Below are 18,583 nucleotides of genomic sequence, written 5' to 3' on the forward strand. Positions count from 1 at the left end.
GTGGCGCTGCTGCCCCTTCCCTGGGGTTAGCTCTCGGGGTGCTGCTGTTTGACGTGGCCAGTACTCCACAGGTGCTTAGTATGCATTTGTTCATTGCATTTAATGCCACATGGTAGAACTCTTGTGAAAAAAGATTTTCTCCATCGCTACTCCCCTAGCATGAGATAAGTGTGGCCCCCAAAGGACTGGGCAGGAAAGGGCTTTCTCTTCACGTTTCTAGTGAGGACCATGGAGGAAGCCTGTGTTGGAGTCCCAAGTCGTCCAGAGGGTGGTTCCACTGAGACATGGTGGGGTCTCCCCACGTGCAGTTCTGAGTGTCTGTTTACGGCTTGCTGTCTCCCCATGCTGCTGTCTCTGGGGCAGCGAACAATTAAGAGCTGCACGGCCTCCAGCAGGGGAGGCAGCCAGCAGATGCAGACTCGCCCTGCCTACCTGTGGAGGCCGGTGAGGCTGGGGCCTGTTGGGACTTGAGACAGGCGAGTGGGTGAATGGTGCCGGCCTCCCTTCCTCCTCAAGTTCTCCCAGCGTCGGTTCACAGAGCCGCCTCATGCACGGCGTGTTGGGGAAGGGTGGGCCGAAGCCCCAGGTGAGCAGAGGAGATGGGGGACCTGAGATACCATCCTGGGGCTGTGTCAGCAGGTTTCTTGTGCAGCTACTTCCTGGGGTCGGAGGGTGCGCTCTCTTTTGCCAGCCAGGTCATGGGGCCTCCCTGCTGGCAGGGCTCCCGCCCAGCTCCCTTGGGTCTGTCTCAGCGGAAAGTGTAGGGAAGGAGCCCAGAGCAGCTACGCAACGCCGAGAGGCAGAGCCTCCTTTCCCAAGTCCAGCGAGTAGAGTTAGGAGGTTCAGGAGGCTGCCCAGTTCATGCTTCTGCTTGCCCTCCTTTCCTAACTTCTCCAGTCAAGGGGAAAAAATCTCTCCTGCTTCTTCAGACTCCCTGTAAGGAATCTCCCTGTTCCTTATTCCTGAATCCATCATTACTTTGGGGAAGTGCTGTCTAATCTGTATCTCTCCTAACTGGAGTTGGTTTCTAGTTCTCCCTACCCAGTCTTGGCTGCATCCCTCGATGGCCCTGGTAATGGCCACGGCCGTTTCCTTTCTTGTGCGAGGGGAGCAGACTGGCTGGTGTCGGGGCAGTGGTGCTGCGAGGGTGGTAGTAGAGGCTGGTGCAAGTCAGAGCCAAGGACCTAGCTGTTTCTCCGCAAGAGGAGTTTATCTGGGGACTGCTGTGTTTGGGGTTGAGGGTGGGAAGGAAGTCCTTTTCTCTCCTCCTGTCGTGTGTCACCTGACGGTCAAGCCCAGACCATAAGTGTTAATGAAACTCTGGTGCCCCAGAGGCAGCTGGGCAGCCCCCCCTGCCCTGAATCAGCCTGACTCATTTACAGCTCTCTCCTAGTTCCCCCAAAGTCTTCTCTCTGCGGTGGCAAATGTCGGGGGGTTGGTTTCAGGTTTCATGTTTTCACATTACTGGGTGGAAAAAAAAAACCTTTCCAAGCCAAAAAACCAGCTTCTGCAGCAGAAACAGCATGTCCCGAGAGCACTGAAAATTTCCCCATCTTCTCTCCTCAGCTGCTCAGCGACACTGAGGCCAGTGACAGAGGGGTTGAGAGGAGGGGGTTGGAGCCAGGCTGAGCAGAGCGTTGGGGACAGTCCCTTTGGAGGTGGCAGCACTTCCCTTCCTGCGTAAAGACGGGAGGAGCTTTGCAGGGCCCTCTCTAGCTCTGGAGCCTGTGGCCCCCTGTGGCCAGCTGTGGATTGCCAGGGGACTGGGACAGCCGTCTCAGGACAGGCAGGGGCTAGGGAATGAGGGACCGTCTTGCATCTCTAGCTAATTGGATCCCAGGGGGTTAGAGGGCAAGTGTGCCTCCCTCAGAGAGGGCTCTTGAGGTGGAGTGGTAGGTGGGGAGATGCAGGGTCCATCTGGCACGTGGAGACTGAGGGGTGCCACCACCTCCTGCTACTGCCTGGTAGCATTATAGACCACGCCCACCCCGACAGGGGCAGATGGCCTCTATGGCAGATGGAGACTAGACCAGCAGTGGCTGGATGAGCCTTGTAGTCTCAGTCTGGCTGTGTGTGTGTGTGTGTGTGTGTGTGTGTAGGGGATGGGGTCCTGGCCTGGTCGGGCCATGCTGCGGGAGAGGGAAAGTGGAAACCCCAGATGGAGCCAGTGAACCTTGGGGGCACACCTAAGTTTGCCGTGTAAGGGTGGCAGGTGCTCAGAGCCCCGACCCTGCCCACCTGTCTCGGCTCCAGAAGCTGCCCCGGTTAGTTCTATAGTGAAGGCGAAGGTCACCCGGGGCGGGAGTCTGCTGCAGCTGGAGCCTGGTGGGCTGGAGGCAGACCCCGCTCCCTGCCAGGTCCCCAGAGCTCAGGGCCTGGGCAGCAGCTCCTCCCACAGGGTGCGCCTGTTTAGTATGCGCTCGGGCTCCCTCACCGCGCAGGCAGGCAGCGGCCTTCATTAGCAGAGGAGCTGGGGTCTGTTTTGGCTGCCTCGTCAGCATCAGTGAACTGCGTCCCTGCGAGATTTGATACAATTTAATTAACCTAATTAAAAGCTCTGATTGCAGAGATGATTGGGGTAGCGCCAGCAGCGACTGCATATTTATAATGAGCTGCAAGGTGTGGGACCGCAGCCAAACGCCACGCATCCTAATGAGTGGGAGCCGGGAGCCAGGGAGCGGGAGAGCGAACGTTTATTTTTGGCAACAATGCCCAGTTCCTCCCTGCCAGGGAGTCAGAGACCTAGGGAGCAGAGACGGACCTGCCCGCCAGAGCTCTTCAGCACAAGGTGGGAGCGGGAACTGTGCCCCACGTGTCCTGGTGCCTTCGGACGCCCACACGAGCGCACAGTGACTGTGTTTTCTGCTGCAGAGTGGGGGGATGGGACCCCAGCAATGCACTTTTCCTGCCTCTCTCCATCTTTGGACCGCGAGCCCTGGTATGAGGAAACGGCCCAGCAGAACCACCTTGATGTCAAGACTTCTGAATCCCTGGGTTATTCTCTTCCAACTTCTTGAGGAAGATCAGAGGCTGAAAACCTGGGTGGGGATCCGAAAAGGGGTCTGAATGTCCAAGAGACCCAGGTGAGGATCCGGGGCCTGGAACAAACAGGAGAAACAGGAGAGATGACCCTCCAGCTCATCCCGGACCCCCATCTCCTCACGTTCTTCCGAGAACGCTGCCTCAAGAGGGCCACCTCCGCTGGACTCTCCTCTCCCACTGCCTCTGCCTGGGGAGTCTTGGTTTGTCTGACTCAGCGTTTCCGCTGTAAATCACGTCTAATAATAACGAGAGTGAGAGCTGTGGCAGAGACGCCGTGGGTGAAGGGGGCACCTATGAGAAGGGTTGCGTTGCCTAAGTACAGGGCGGGTGTGGCGTGGGGGCCGAGCTCCGGGCCGGCAGGAGTGAGGGCTGGGCTCTGGAAGTCACCATCAGAGGCCTGGGGGTGGGGGAAGAAGGTGGGAGCAGCCCCCCCCCGCCCCAACCTCTGCTGGGTGAGCATGTGTAGGTCACGAGCTCAGCCAGGCTGGCCCAGCCCCCCTAGAGTGCCGCCAGGACAAGATGAGATTTGTCCCCAGCCCACCTTGCAGAGCTGCAGCTGTTTAGCTCTCTTATCAATCTTCTCTGTGGGTTTAATCATCTCTCTGTCATCCTGCTGGGGCAGCCCTCCCCTTACAGGAGCCCAGCTTTCCTCTGATCCCCCTCCTGCAGACACAACCATCCTTCTCCACCTGACTTCCCTTATAGGAGACAGAGGGTGGGCCAGGGTGGATTTGCCCTAGGTTTAGTCTCAGTGTTGGGGCAGAGGTCCCTGTTTTTGCAAGGAGTCATCAGGGATTAGGGATGGGTAGAGGAGGCACTGGGGATCTTTGACTCCACTCCGGACTGGGTAGGGCAGGGCCTAGGGGTTGGCCATGAGGGCCAATAGCCTGGATCGAGGAGATTCTGGGTAGGTGCAGTGTCCATCCCTGCCGTCTCCCTCTCTCCTGCCAGCCCCTTGGCAGCTGCCTCCACCCACACCGTCCAGCCAGCCAGCTCTGGCCTCTTTTCCTGGGTGAGTCCTGTGGGGCTAGGCCCCATTGAGCCCTGTGGGACTCAGGGGCCCGTGGGCCGGAACCACGAGCCCACAGCTTTGCGTGCATCTTGGGAAAGAGGGTGCCCAGGAGTCAATGGAGCCTGTGTTGTGGTCCAGGCTAGGAGCCAGGGCACAAGGGGCTCTGGGGCCCATCCCTGTGCTGACGTGCAAGATGACCTTCAGGGCAACTCTTGGGCCCTCTCTGCTTTACTCTCTCTCCCCTCCACAGTATGTGGGGAATGGGCGGGGAGGGGGGTGGCATGGGGTGGTATATGCACCCCTCGGAGGGCATATGAGAAAGAGGGCCTTTCCTCCCCCTGCTCACTCACTACTCCCACCCCAGGCACTCTCAGTGCAAGTGGAAAGCTGATTCCTTCCCATTTCTCAGAAGGGGACGGAAGGCCCCAAAGAGGATAGCATTAGCCTGAGCGTCAGGTAGCTGTCCTTAAGGCGGGGGCTGAGAGGGTCCCCTCAGGAGGGATCCACAGGTTCTGGAGGGGCACTGACTGCTCTTGGGCTGGAGGGGGCTTGCTCCCTCCAGCACAAGGCTGGGCTCTGGAGGACAATGGCGTGTTGATGAGGCTTTGGTCCTGGTCTCACATGACCCGATGTGGGTGGGTGGACCGCACGTGGCTGAGCCGCCTGGGCTGACCTTTGGTCGCTGGCTGGGGAAGAGAGGAAGCCACGAAGCTTCCCTCCCACTCAGTGCACCCCAGGCACCCTGCCGCCCCCATCCCAGGAGCTGCCCTCTGGGCACATGCAGTGTCTTCACCTACCTTCTTCTTTTGGCCTTTCTCTTCCCTTCCTCTTCGCACTGCTCTGTGTGTGCGTATGTGGCGTGTGAGCATGTATGTCTACGTGAGTGTGAGTGAGGAGGCTCCCAGAGGACGAATGACAGTGACCCCCTTCATGGGTTCTTTCTAATAATGGATGAAGTTCCTTCCATTGCAGGGATAACACCAGGGTAGGGCCAAAGTGTATGCGTGTGTGTGTGTGTGTGTGTGTATTTACCCACATGTGTTCATGGGCACAGGTGGTGCATGAGTGTGCACACAGAAGGCAACGCCTCCTACCCTGCCTCGTCTTATGACATATGCCCTCCTCTGGTGGGAGCTGGGGATGTCGAGGTCAGCACCTTCCAGTTGGGGCTGGAGACACCCGCGCCCCCCCCCCCCCGCCCCCGCTCCCCGGCACAGGGCCAGAGCGTTACTTTCCAAAGGAAAAAGGAAGAATTTGGGGGCCGTTGTGTAATTATTGTAATCGATTGAATTAACTAAAAAATACCGTTCAGTGAGGAGGCACACACAAAATGAGAGTAATACGCAGTCATGTGAACACAGATGGAAAGTCAAGATACAGAGAGATGGGGGATAGGGTTATACTCGCACTTATGACTGTTTTTTTTGTTTTTGTTTTTGTTTTTTTTTGAGAAGCTAGGAAAGGTCCTAAAGCATTTTCTTTTCTAAAAACATTTCAAATTTTATTTTGGAGTATAGTTGATTTACAATGTTGTGTTAGTTTCAGGTGTGCGACAAAGTGATTTAGTTATATTCATGTATCTATTCTTTTTCAGATTCTTTTCCCATATAGGTTATTACAGATTATTGAGTAGAGTTCCCTGTGCTACACAGTAGGTCCTTGTTGATTATCTATTTTATGTACAGTAGTGTGTATATGTTAATCCCAACCTCCTAATTTATCCCTCCCTCGCTCCTGTGATTCTTGGAGGCGGTTATCTGTCCTGCCTCTTCTCATCAAGGTGGATATAGCCAAGCAGGTTATTTCAAGAGAATCTTTTCCCGAAGTCCCCAGAGGGTTGAGCATGGGGTGGGGGGGTGCTCTGAGATGGGGCAAGCAGTACAAATAACTTGATATAACACTTTGAAAGGGATCTCATGGTCTGACTTTGTCACACAATATTACAAATATCACATGAAAATATTTTAGCATGGTCTCCTTTGTTGGGAGCCTCATCCAAGTTTCACTCTAGGGCTAGTCCACCCTAATACCCCAGCGGTGCCCCTGGGAGTATATATAGAAGGAAGTTAAATTCCCAGATCTGGGATAAGGTGGGGGTGGGGTGCCCCAATGCTGCCTTGGGGAGGCCTGTGGGTGAGAAGGGGACAGCATGGGTGCCCTCAGCCTTTTTCTCCAGGCTCCTCTCAAATTAACACTTTTGATGGTTTGGTTGATGGGTATTTCTGGGCGCTCCTCCCTCCCTCCCTCCTTCTTTGCCCCTCCCCCACCCTCATATAGTCCTACTGACCCCACTGGGTGCTGGGGAGCTAGTATGGGAATGGTCCTTAGCACTGAAGCAGAAAGGAGAGAGCCTGGAGGGCCTGGGATGGAGGCTGGGGCTGAGGTTGGCGTGGGGCACAGAGGCTGAGACAGAGGCTGAGGCAGAGGCTGGAGTTGGGATGGGTTGAAGCTGAGCTGAGCCTGGACCCCAGTGGGGTTGTTGGAGATTGGATTGGCAGGGCATCTCTCTCAGTCTTGACAGGATTCTGAGAAACCTATTTTTGGAGTCCAAGGCAGATGTTCTCCCCCAATGAAGAGCATGTTCGGTGTCTGCTTTCCCCTAGGAGGGGCGGGAATGTCCCCTCCCCCTGCTCCCCTCAGCTGAGCAGAGTCATACATCACCAAGGGGCCGGGCTCCCTAGATGTATTGCCCTAATACGTCGCTATAGCAACCCCACTCTAATCCTGCATTATTCTAATGTGGTCCCCCTCCCCACTGTGATGTATAGCTTGGGTCTTGGAGCTGCGAGGCCCCTTCTCTGAGTCTGCTCCAAGTACCCTAGGGATGGGTGGGTCCGAGGACGGCTTGGCTTCCTTGGGTCCTGTCTCGCTTCTCCTCACCCTGTGCATGGGATCCTTTGTGAGCTGGGGTGTGGAGGTGGGCTCTGGCCCGGCGGCCCACCCGCTCGCCTGCCCAAAGAGGGGAAGCAGCACACGAGTGCCTGATGCACCGACCCACGCCAGCCTGCCCGGCCTGGGGACCTGAGGCCTTGGGGTTGGGGGCCAGGGCAGGACAATGGCTGCATTCCGGCTGCCGGCCACAGGCCTCCATTGTTCCTGTGGACACTGCCTGCTTGAGGGCCGCAATTCTGGCCCTCACCCCGCATGGGGCGTAGGATGCTCCCTGGACCACTCCCCCGGGGACCATAGAGGGGTGATTCATGGGGTGACCAGGGCATAGCAAGCCCCAGCTATGCCCAGATTCTGGGGGGTGGGAGGGGGAGGTGACTGAGGGTTGTTTGTGTCAGGAGAGGGCGGGGTTGAACAGCCAGAGGACTCAGGGCTGTGGACACCAGCCACGTCATCTTGTACTCCTCCTCATGTGTGGGCTGGTCAGAGAGGCCCCATTGTCAGAGGGGCAGGCCCACCCAGGCTGGAAGGGAAGTGAGGATGGAGAGGGACCACCTCAGAGCTGGGAGGACCCCGTAGACCACCCCCCATACTGCACTGGTCAGGAAATTGGGGTCCAGAGAATAGCAGGGACTTACCCAAGGTCACACAGCTAGGTGGGGACAGGCCTGGGTCCAGAACATTTCCCCATATCTCTCTGGTGCTGAGATACTGCTGCCATTTCTGGTAGAAAAACTGAGCTCCAGTGGTGATCTTCAGCCTTGGCAGAAGTTATATCCACAAGCGCCTTTCTCTCCATCACTTGCTTTGAAATTTCTCTAGTTTAGGTCAATACCTGGCATCCCTGGAATGAGAATTTAGAGCTAAGGGGAGTCCTTGGGCCATGCAGAGGCTATACTGGCTACATCTTCTGTAGGGCCCTGAAGAAAGGAGTGGGGCATGGAGATTCCCAGTGCTCTGACACAAAAGATTCATAGATGTAACAGTGGATTTCATTGTTTCCTCCCAAACAATGATCTCCCTTGGGCTCTCACATGCCTACTCTACATGACTGAGAGGTAGGAAAGGGAAGAGGCTAACCCAGGAGCGTTTTAAAGACAGGGGGACTGGTCTGTTCCTGCTTCTCAACATAGGGCCTGTTGAATTGTATGATTGGATGAGTGGATGGATTGTGAGTGGTTGGGTAATTGCATGGGTGGGTGGTTGAAGAGGTACATGGATGAATGGATGAGAGGATGGGTGGGTAGACGGGTGAATGGATGGTTGCATGGGTGCATGGGTGGTTGGTGAATGGACGAATGGATGGACGTAGGATGGATGTAGGTAAACGAGGGAATGCCCATTTCATATATTGAGGTCCAGAGATGGCAAATGACCCAACTTGGGTCATACTAAAGATAAACAGTAGAGTGAGGCCTGGAGCCAGGTACCTGGCCCCTGCCTTTTAGGCTGGGATGCCCTGTGGCATGGTTTGGTGGTCAGCCAAACCATTGGAACGTGAAGGAATCTATAGTTAGATTAGTGTCATGGTGGGTGGCTTCGCGGGGTCTAGGGGCCTTGACCCTGAGTTGAATCTTCTGTGTTGGGATCAAACGAGGTGTGTCGAAGTGTCCTGAGCAGGGCAGGAAGAGGCATGAAGGCTCAGGAAGGGGGAACTAGTGGGGTCTGAGGGCATTGGGGCTGAGTGGTTTTATCTCCCTGGGATCAGGCCCTGAGCTAGGAGGCCCAGAGGCAACCCCTCACGCATTCTTCATGACCTAGCTTAATGGTACCATTGTCTGTGGGGCCTTCCCTGACCCTCTGGGTGCTGTCTGCCCAGAACCCAGCACAGAGCCTTAGTACTTAGAAGAGGCTCAGAGCACATTACTGGGGGCATGAGGTTGCCACAAAGAGTCAGATGTGGGGAACAGGCTAGGAGATTGCACCTGCCTAATTTTCTGTGTCATTTTGGGCAAGTCCCTCAAAATCCTTGGGCCTCCGTTTCCTCATCTGTGGACTGGGAATGGAGAGCTTGAACTTTTCTTCCCAGAATGGTTTTGAGAATGAAGAAAAATAATTCTGGGGGTAGAAAAAGCACTAGGCATTATTTTTCTGCACTGCTTCAGCCCCAGCAATTATACAATAATATATATTGTACATATAAAGTTGATTTTATAGCTAATGCACACTTACAGTATGCCAGGCTCTCTTCTAAGTGTTTATGTATATCATCTCCCATCTAATCCTCACAGCAATCCTACCGGGCAGGTACTGTCATTGTCTTCTTTTGACAGATGAGGAAACTGAGGTATGGAAAGCATAAGTAGCTTGCCCAAGGCCCCATGGGTAGGAGGTGGTGAGGCCAGGACGGAAGCCTGGGCAGATGCCGGGGTCCGCATTCTTAGCCACTATATGTAGCTTCTCAGTGCACAGTGCTCTGAATCGACACATCAGGAAGGCTTCCTGACCTTGGTGATTCATCCAACTTCCCTGAGCCTCATGGGATTTACCTGATTTCACAGTGGTGGAGAAGGGGGCAGATCTAATTAGCTCTAATACCCTTGGTCCCTACTTCTCTCCCTGGCCCAGTCCTGAGTTCTAGAACCCCCTCCGCTTTGGGCACATGCCCCAAGCACTGGACACTGCTGTTCGCCCCAGCAGGGAGTATAAAAATAACATGGACCTGTGTGTCAGATAAAATGGGTTTTATTCCAGGCTTTACAATTAACTAGTCTTGCTGCCTTAGTTAGGTCATTCAGACTCTCTGGGCAGCAGCTTCCTCGTCTGCAAAATAGGAATAGTTAATGTGAGATAAAGAAAATACAAAGTCAGTGCACAGATAAGTATTATGTCAGAGTGCCCCGGGCGGAGTGGGATCCGTGTAAAAGTTCATTACATTTTGGTTTTCTTCCCTGTTCCCTTGCTTTTGTACAATGCCCTACCCAGGCCCCACAGTAAAACAGCTTTCATTCATCCATCACCTACTTATGCTGAGCACTCTGTGTACCTCATGTCCCTTAATCCTCAAAATAGCTCTATGATGTAGGGACTGCCATTGTCACCGTATCAGAAAACTGAGGCACAGAAAGGGTAAGGAGCTGGCCTAAAGTCACACAGCTGATAAGAGGTGGAGCCAGGATTTGTACCCAGATCTATCTGGTCCCACAGCCCCTCTGCTTCACTATTCTGCTCTCTGCCTCTCCTGAGACATGGAGAGCATCCCCAGGGATTTTGATGACAATGGGAAAAGGCAGGTAACCCACAGTGGCAGGAAGGGGCTTTGGCAGAGGGCCAGGTCTGTCCATGAGCTGCTGAGGTCAACTCTAGCAGCTTCTGCATGGAGGGAGCACTTCCTCCTCTCCAGGCTGGCCAGCCCTGGGGAAAGGCAAGGATGGTGACAATTTCCAACCGTAAGCAGGGAGGGCCATAGCAGTGCAGGGTCACAGTCTGCTCCTGCTAAGAGCTGAATAATCTGGAGCCTTTGAAGAAGGATTTCTGAAAAGCCATCAGGAGTGAATCATTGACTTAGGGAGGCAATGAATCAAAGGGGAGTTCATAAAACGGCAAATGAATCGGGTGTGCGGACGACAAGCCACTGCTATTCCCCGGAACCCTCCGGGGACAAGAGAGCCGAGAGAAAAGAAATAAAAATAACATGGGGCCTCACGCCTGCTCCAAACCCAAGTCAGCCCCTCCTTCCATGTGGAAAGACAGAGGGGACAGAGGGATGAGACCCACTTGTGGGGCCAGAGGGAGGCTCCCAGGGCACATTTGGCTCCCTGGTCCAGGCTGCGGGTGCAATTAGCAAACGCCCTTTCCCCTTCCTTTCAGGAGCCCTCACAAGAAAGAACACTGATTTTGACGAACACCCAAAATAATGTGAGATGAGGCACCATGCATTATGCATGAGGTCTGATTTAACATGAACATTATTTCTTGTGTACGAGACCATATGCCTCCGCGCTGTCTCTGCAGCCTAATAATACCCGGACCCACCCTGGTCAGGCTCAGCCAGAGACATGTCCACTGCGGGTGTGCGCGTGGGGGGCCGTTGAGGCAGAATCCTCCTGGTTCTTGGTGCTGAGGGGAGCCCATTCAGGTGCCCTGGAGGTGGGTGGGAGGTAGGTCATGCCCCTGGAGAAACACCAGGGAGGGAGCTGGGGGGTGGGTGTGTGAAAGTGTGTGTGCCTGTGTGTGTGTATGTGTGCATGTATGTGTGTGTGTGTGTGTGTGTGTGAGAGAGAGAGAGAGAGAGAGAGAGGGAGAGGGAGAGATCAGGAGCCCGTGACTACCTGATGCTGGGTTCATGGTGTGGTGATGTGGGGACATGTTTTTAGCACAGGAGGGACGATGGCAGGAATGGATAGTTCTAATTGCTGTGTGTGTTTGTATATATACACGCATATGTATGTGTGGGGGTGTGTGTTTAAAAAATAAGATCACACATACATACAAACACACAGCCTAACTTTAATTATCTGAAGGGAGCAGGCGAGATCTGGGAGGAGCTGGGAACAATGATGGGCAGGGATGTGTTTGGAAAGTGGGGTGAGTGCTTGAAAATCCTGAGAGGAGGGGACCCCGCCAAGGGATGGAAAGGATGCTGCGTGTGGCAAATAAAATAGCACAGGTGCAGGTACCCAGAGACTCTGGAGAGCTCGGTGTCAGAGGCCGCGAAGCTGGCCAGACGGTGGCACGGGTGTGCCCGAGAGTGTCAGCACACGTGAGTGAGCAAGCTGGCAGAGTGTGCATCAGGGTTTTAGCCGCTTGAGAGGAGGAGTGGTAGCGATTGGTGTGAGTGGGGCAGAGACAGAGGAGGTAGCTGTGATGGAGAATTTCCGAGAATGGCTGTGGAAGCAGGCGGGGTAGTAGATGGGTCACGGGCAAGCCTGTGCGTGTGAAACAGGACCGCTTCCATTGGAGGTGAAAGTTGCCTCTGCTCTACCCGGCACCCTCTGTAGAGTAGCCAGCTTGATGCTGATTTGGGGGTATGCTCAGCTGTGAGGTGGCCCTGGTGACTGCCGCCATGTCCCAGCTCAGGGACCAATAGAGGGCAGTCCTCCCACACGGAGGCCTCCCAAGCGGCAAGGGGAGCCCAGAATGGAGGGCCAAACACTAACTCCAAGGCCTTCACATATGCGGAGCAGGGACAGGATTGACGGCTCCTCTGGCTTCGGGTCACTAAGCCAGAGGCTCCAGGTGAATCCCCTTCCCTAAGCTCGGGGGCAGCCACCAGACCAAGTAACCAGCCTCCTCTCGTTCCTCCCCCTGCTCAGGTGGGTCTCTTTTCAGGAGCTCCAGCTCTGCTGGGGAAAGCCTGGGCCTGGGTGTGTCACTAGAGGCTTGACCTTCCCCTTTGTCGGCCCAGAGCCTCTCCAGAGGAGGCTCAATTCTAAAGAGCCCTAAGTGGGCAGTTGTGGTGGGGGTCAGCTAGTCCTGTGGACACCCAGTTGAGTCTTGGGGTCAAGGGATGATTGCACAGGTCCTAAGCTATGCAACATTGATGCCAGTGCAACTTCCTGGGGCACGTGGTGGTGGGGAATACAGGCGTCCTTGAAGTTCAGGGCCGGGCACCATCCCGGTGCGCCTTGATGATCACAGGCGACCACAGTGGCCACCTTCCTTCTTCCCAGTTTAGCCACCCCCCACCCTGCAAATATTGTCCCAGCTCAAAGCATCGGCAATGTAGCATGGACTTTCTTTCACCCCTCCTATGTCTGGGAGCAGCTATGGATTTGCAGACACAATGGCACATGCACACGTTTGTACACCAACACAGAGAGGCTCACGTGGGGAGAGGGATGCTCTCTCTAGCTACCAGAATCTGTGGTTGCGTGATCTTAGAAAATAATTTTGTTCCAGTGAGAAGGGGAGGGAGATGGGTTGAGAAAATCCCAAATCTGTTAGGGAAAGCTTGGGCTTCGTGGGAGGTCAATGCTAGGGACAGCTGGCTCTCTTGAACGAAAGGAAGTTTCAAGCTGTCAGGAGTGAGCAGGTAGATCCACACACACATGGGAGGGAAAAAGCCGCGGTCAAGCTCACAGCCGACTGCCTTTCCTAAACTCTTATTTTATCCAGGGAGTAAGACTCCAGGGAAAGGTATTTCTCCATATTTCCTATGGTTTCTTTCTTATACAGTAAGATGTGTTGTGGTTCCTACCATCATCCCAGGCTGGCGACTAGGGGAAGGAGCCCCCAGGGGCCTTCTGTGACCAAGGGTTGGGTTACCGGGTAGCTGTCCCAGGCTGGTGTCTCATTAGGCAAAATACTCGCCAAGTGGAATATTTTCTTCCATCCCCTTTCCCACTTTTTTTTCATCTTTTTGTTCTACTCCTCAGCTGCTGCTAGATCTTGGGGGCCACATTGTTTTGCTGTTTTTGAGTTGACTTGCTTAAATAATAAATCCACCCTCTTAGACCCGGTTAAGCAGACAGTTAGGAAATCAATCAATCAATGGGTGTCAGCTGCAGGCAGAGGCCGGGGAAGGCCCCGTCTTCCTGGCCGCCCTTTCCAACCTCCAATCCTGCTGCAGCTCAGGCGGCAGGGAGCTCTGAGCTACATTCGCTTCCATTTCAGGGCCCCGAGGCTGGGACAAATCCAGGAAGGACGAAACAAGGAGGGAGTGTGGGGAAGTGTGGGACTACTTCGAAGTTCCGTAGTTAGTGGAGCAGGAAATGAGAGGCCTAGGTGGGGTGACCAGCGGCTCCCGTCGGTCGTGGTGTCACCCAACTGGCAGGTAAAGTTTCCAGCCTCCTTTGTAAGAAGCCTGGGGAGGCTCCGTGGCCTGCCGGTTTGGGGAATGGAATGGCTGGGACACGGGTGCCAACTGCAGGGCTAATCACTAATTAGGCTGGACTTAAGGAGGGAGAAAAAAAAAAAAAAAAAAGAGCTGCGAGAGGCTGAGCCTTTGAAAACCATGGTGGCCTCTGGTTGGTGGCCTCTGCAGAGACAACTCTCTCCTGAGATTGAGGGGCAGAGCCCAGGGTGTCACCTGGAACCCTCAGCATCGAACAAGTCATCCTGAGGCCCCAGCCCGCCTGAGACAGCCAACTTGGGGGTCTGGGAGCACCTCTCCGGGCGCCCAAGATATTGTCGGCTGGAGCCAAGGCCTCTCACAGGCCTGGGCTTGGACAACTTCCCTGGTGGGAGGGGGCCACACACATACCCTCACTAGGGACACAACTTTCTCCCCAGCTTGTGCCTTCAAGCTTTGTCTCCACGAAGAGTGACAGAAACCTCATGTGGTTTCTCCTGAGAAGGGAAAAGAACTGCATCTACGGAGGAAACAGGAAGAGCCGTTTGATTAGTATTTTTAAGAGGAGTTGCTCTAAAGGAGAAAGAGCTTGACTGGGACACAGATAGTCTGTGGCTTTGGCCCTGAAACCCGGAGCTGCCTCCCCCATCCTGACTCTGGGGAGGGGGGCAGGCTGTGTTTAAGGCTTGACAGGGGGATGTCTGAGAATGTCTGCTTCCCTCCCCAGGTCATGACTGCACAGCCCGGGAGTCCTCCTATAGGCAGGAGCATCACTCCCTGGGGAGCAGGGGTTCCCTTGGGGACCCATCCCTGGAGAGGCGATGCCAGGGCTTTCTGGTGGCACAGCTCTTCTTGCCCCCACTCCTCCCCAAGAGAAGTTGGGGCAGGTCATTTGTTTGCATAGAAGTAGGACCAGGTTTGCCCACGCAAACTGGCGGGGGTCCCTGCCCAGGCCATTCAACTCCCCCAGGACCCCTGTCTAAGCTGTTAGAACTCCCAGTGGATCCAGGCAGGTTTGGGTACTGTTTGTTTACAGGTGGAAAGCCAGCTGGGGTGGGCTGGTGGGGCCTGACTCGGCTTCCAACTGCCCCAAGACCCAGAATGATGAAGTTGGCCTGGATCCCACCTGGGGAGTACAAAGTCAGAGGTGGGGAATACAAAGATGCCCGGCTGGTGGTCCAGGTCGAGAGAGGCAGGCTTCTTCCTTGGCCCAGAAGGAGTTGAGTTGTGACTGAGGAATGGCCGATCCAAATTCGGTGTGGTGTCTGCAGTGTCTTAGGCCCTGGTCTGGTCCCAGGATAGTCTGTTTATGGGGTGGGGTGGGGGACATGAGGTAGCTTCATCTTCCCTAACCTCACTCATCTGAGGCAGGGGCTCAACCATTGCCCAAGTAACAAGCAGCACCGATACTGGCCTGGAAGAAGGTCTGTGTGGTCACCTTCCTCCAAGAGAGTGAGGCCAGAACTTTGGGGGAGGTGAGTCGGGGTATCCCATCCCATCACCCACAAACCAACCCAGCCCTAGTAGTAAAGAGGACAGGACACAGCCCTGGGGTACATGTTTATGTGAGTAATAAAATATTTACTATAACATAAATATAAAGGGAACTTCCCAGTCTACATTATTATTATTTTTTTGCAATAAAGATACAAAGAGAATGCACCAAAACATTGTTCCAAAAAATAATAAAAATAAAATAACAAAATTTAAATTCAAACGGTAACAAACAGAACAAGAAATGGAGAAGGGGGAAGCTCCAAACACATCCAGAAAATAAATAGAGATGGATCAGAAATCTGGAAATCATATTAAAATATCTTTTTCGGATTAGTGGGTGTACAAAATCCTTTAGTATGGGGAGGGAGGGCAACCCGGAAAACCAAAAATAAAAACCAAGCACAAAATGTTTCTTTCTCCCCGCCAGTGTGTACATATCTCACATATTTACATGGTTCCCACCTCACCCCAAATTTGGGGAATTTCTCTGCAGGCCTCCTCCAGCATCCCGCATCCCAGGGGGCTGAAAGGGAGCGGACGGAAGCTGCAGGGACTCAGGCAGAAGGTTCTCAGGGAACGGCTTATTTCTACAGCTGGTTAAAAAATATCTCCAACTTTTCCAAGTTTCGTTTGTTTGTGGCCGGGAGGTCAGGGCCCCGCGGGGAGTGGGGGCCCTGCTGTGCGGTGGTCGGTCTACAGCCGGGCAGAAGCCCCTTCCCATCTGCGTGTGCGTGGGAGCGCAGACCCCTCCAGCGTGGCCGGGAACCGAGCCGGAGCTCGGATAAAACGAAACGAAAAATGAACACTCGAATTTTTTTTTGTTGTTAGTTTTTCTTTTTTGTTTGTTTTTTGTTTTATTTTGCTTTTTTGGGGTAGGGTAGGGGAAGGTAAGGGGAAAAAATAAATTAGGCTAGATTAAAGCTTTGGCTATTTCCTGCTTTTATACACAGACGCGGCTCTCGCGGCCTCCCCTCCGGGGCCCCGATAAATACAGTATACAGCGATTTAAATTAAGGGCGCGGGCGGAGTTAGAAGGACCCCAGGAGCCGAGAGGCTCCGTGAATAAATAAAAACTAAAAAACCAAGCCCGGAGGAAAGGTAAGGGGGATGGGGCGCATCCTTATGAGAGAGAAGAGGCGTGGAGCGAATAAAGTGACAGTCCCCCACCCTCGACACTCAGGCTCGGGAATCCGCGCCGGGGAGAGGGATGGGGAACTCTCCTCTCCGTCCTCTCTCCCGGGTAATCCCTAACCCCGTACCGCGTTACCTGTCGCTGTGGGGAGGCCGCTGCCGGGATCCGGCCCCGAACAGCCCGGGGGGGCAGGGGCGGGGGTCGTCGAGGGGTTGGGGGCAGGGAGCAGGCGGCGGGCAGGATGCCCGGGGTGAGTTGGCGCGTTCCGGATCTTCGCTCCTCTCTCTCGGGGCTCGGGCGACGCAGCCTATCGGCCGTCTTCGCCGCTCGCAGGAGAGGGTCGTCCGGGTGTTTGGTTTTATTCGAAAGTTTCTGGGCTTTTTGTAAAATCCAAAGCAACCGAACAAAAAGAGTTCAGGCCGCGCGGCGCCTCGCCGCGCACCGGCGGGGGGCCCGGCCCGCGGGGTCACTGCACGGAGCCGGGCAGTGTGTGGTGGTGGTGGTGCAGCGCGGCCGGCGGGGGCGCCGAGGGCGGCGACGCACCGCCCCCGCCCGGCCCCAGCTCGCCGGGCGCGTACACGTCGTCCATGGGCGGGTGGCCGGCGCCGGCCGCCGGGGTCATGCGCTTCTCCTTCTGCCGCCGGTTGCAGAACCAGACGCGCACCACCTCCTTCTCCAGCTGCAGGCTGTCGGCCAAGCCTGTGATCTCATGCGCCGAGGGCTTGGGGCACTTGAGAAAGTGGCTCTCGAGCGCGCCTTTGACCCCCACCTCGATGGACGTGCGCTTCTTGCGCTTGCGGCCCTGCGCCGCGATCTTGTCCATGTTGGTGGGGCTGCCGCTGGACGAGTCGGTCTCCTCCAGCCACTTGTTGAGCAGCGGCTTGAGCTTGCACATGTTCTTGAAGCTCAGCTGCAGGGCCTCGAAGCGGCAGATGGTGGTCTGCGAGAACACGTTACCGTACAGCGTGCCCAGTGCCAGCCCCACGTCGGCCTGCGTGAAGCCCAGCTTGATGCGCCGCTGCTTGAACTGCTTGGCGAACTGCTCCAGGTCGTCCGAGCTGGGCGCGTCCTCGTCCGAGTGCTCGCCCACCGACGAGCCACCGCCGCCCGCGCCCGGGTGCAGGTGCGCCGCTGCCGCGTGCAGGCCGCTGGCGTGTGCATGTCCGTGTGCGTGTCCGTGGGCGCCCAGGTGCGGCGGAGGCGACGGCTCCAGCTGAGCCTCGTGGCCGTCCTCGTGCAGCGCGTGGTGCAGGCCCGGCCCCGCGCCGCCGCCGCCCGCCGCCAGCATTCCGGCCAGGCCGCTGCCGCCGCCCCCCGGGTAGGCCGCCTGCGCGTACAGCCCGAGCGGTTGGGGCTGGTGGCCCCCGCCGGCCCCCGGCGACGGCGACATGGCCGGGCCCAAGTGGTGTGCCGTGCCGCCCTGCGCCCAAGCCGCGCCCGCGTGGGCCGCCCCCTGGTGCACCAGGCGCGCGTGGAAACCGCCGCCGCCGCCACCGTCGTCGGCTCGGCCGGCGCTGCCGCCGCCCGCCTTGCCGTGTTCCAGGTGCGGGCCGCCTGCCCAGTCGCCGCCGCCGCCTCCTCCCGTGGGTAGCCACTGAGGGTGCGCTAGGCCCACGGGGTGGCCCGCGCCCGCGCCCAGCCACTCGTGGTGCATCAGCTTCTGCACTTCGCGGTACGCGGCCCCCGCGTGCAGCCGCTCGGCTGCCGCCGCCGCTGCCGCTGCCGCCGCGGCATCCGGATGCATAAGCGGTCCCGTGCCCCCGGCTCCGCCGCCGGGGCCCCGCGGCAAGTACTGCGCGGTGGTGGCCATGCCGCCCCGCGCCCCGCGCCGCGCCGCGCCGCCGCCGCCGCTCCGCTCCGTCTGCGGGCCCCGCCGCCGCGCTCCGCCGGCTTAAAGCCCGACCAGCTCAGCGCTCCGGAGCTCCACCCACCCTCCGCCCATTGGCTGCCAGCGGAGCCGCCTCCCGCCCCCCGGTCCCGGCCCCCGCCCCCCCTGCCCGCCTGCCTCTCGGCCCGGCCGCCCAGAGCTCGCCATTGGGCCTCACTCCTGGGGTCCCGCGCGCCGACCATGCTGATTGGCCGCTGGGGCTTCATTCACAGCCCCCCTACCTTCCGCGTATACGCTCACGCCCCGGGGGCGCGGCCGCCACGTGGGGAGTGGCGCGGGGGTGGCACTGGGACCGCACCCCCTCTCGTCCTGGCTGCGTGGGCCCCACTTTCCCCCGGCGCTGGAGACTCCGAGCCCGGCGGGTCCCACGCTCCAAGCTAGCAGAATTCT

At 56.6% G+C, this 18,583-nt stretch overlaps 1 protein-coding gene across 1 annotated transcript; it reads right to left on the reverse strand.

Moving 5' to 3' along the window:
* Nucleotides 1-16,042: 16,042 nt before the first annotated feature.
* POU3F1 (POU class 3 homeobox 1) lies at nt 16,043-18,162 on the reverse strand. The gene has a single exon (XM_065882077.1). It carries the CDS (start codon nt 18,113-18,115, stop codon nt 16,772-16,774), a length of 1,344 nt encoding a protein of 447 aa, XP_065738149.1. The 5' UTR covers nt 18,116-18,162; the 3' UTR covers nt 16,043-16,771.
* Nucleotides 18,163-18,583: the final 421 nt, after the last annotated feature.

This window comes from Phocoena phocoena, chromosome 1 (genome assembly GCF_963924675.1).
Source record: "Phocoena phocoena chromosome 1, mPhoPho1.1, whole genome shotgun sequence".
Taxonomy (NCBI): Eukaryota; Metazoa; Chordata; class Mammalia; order Artiodactyla; family Phocoenidae; genus Phocoena; species Phocoena phocoena.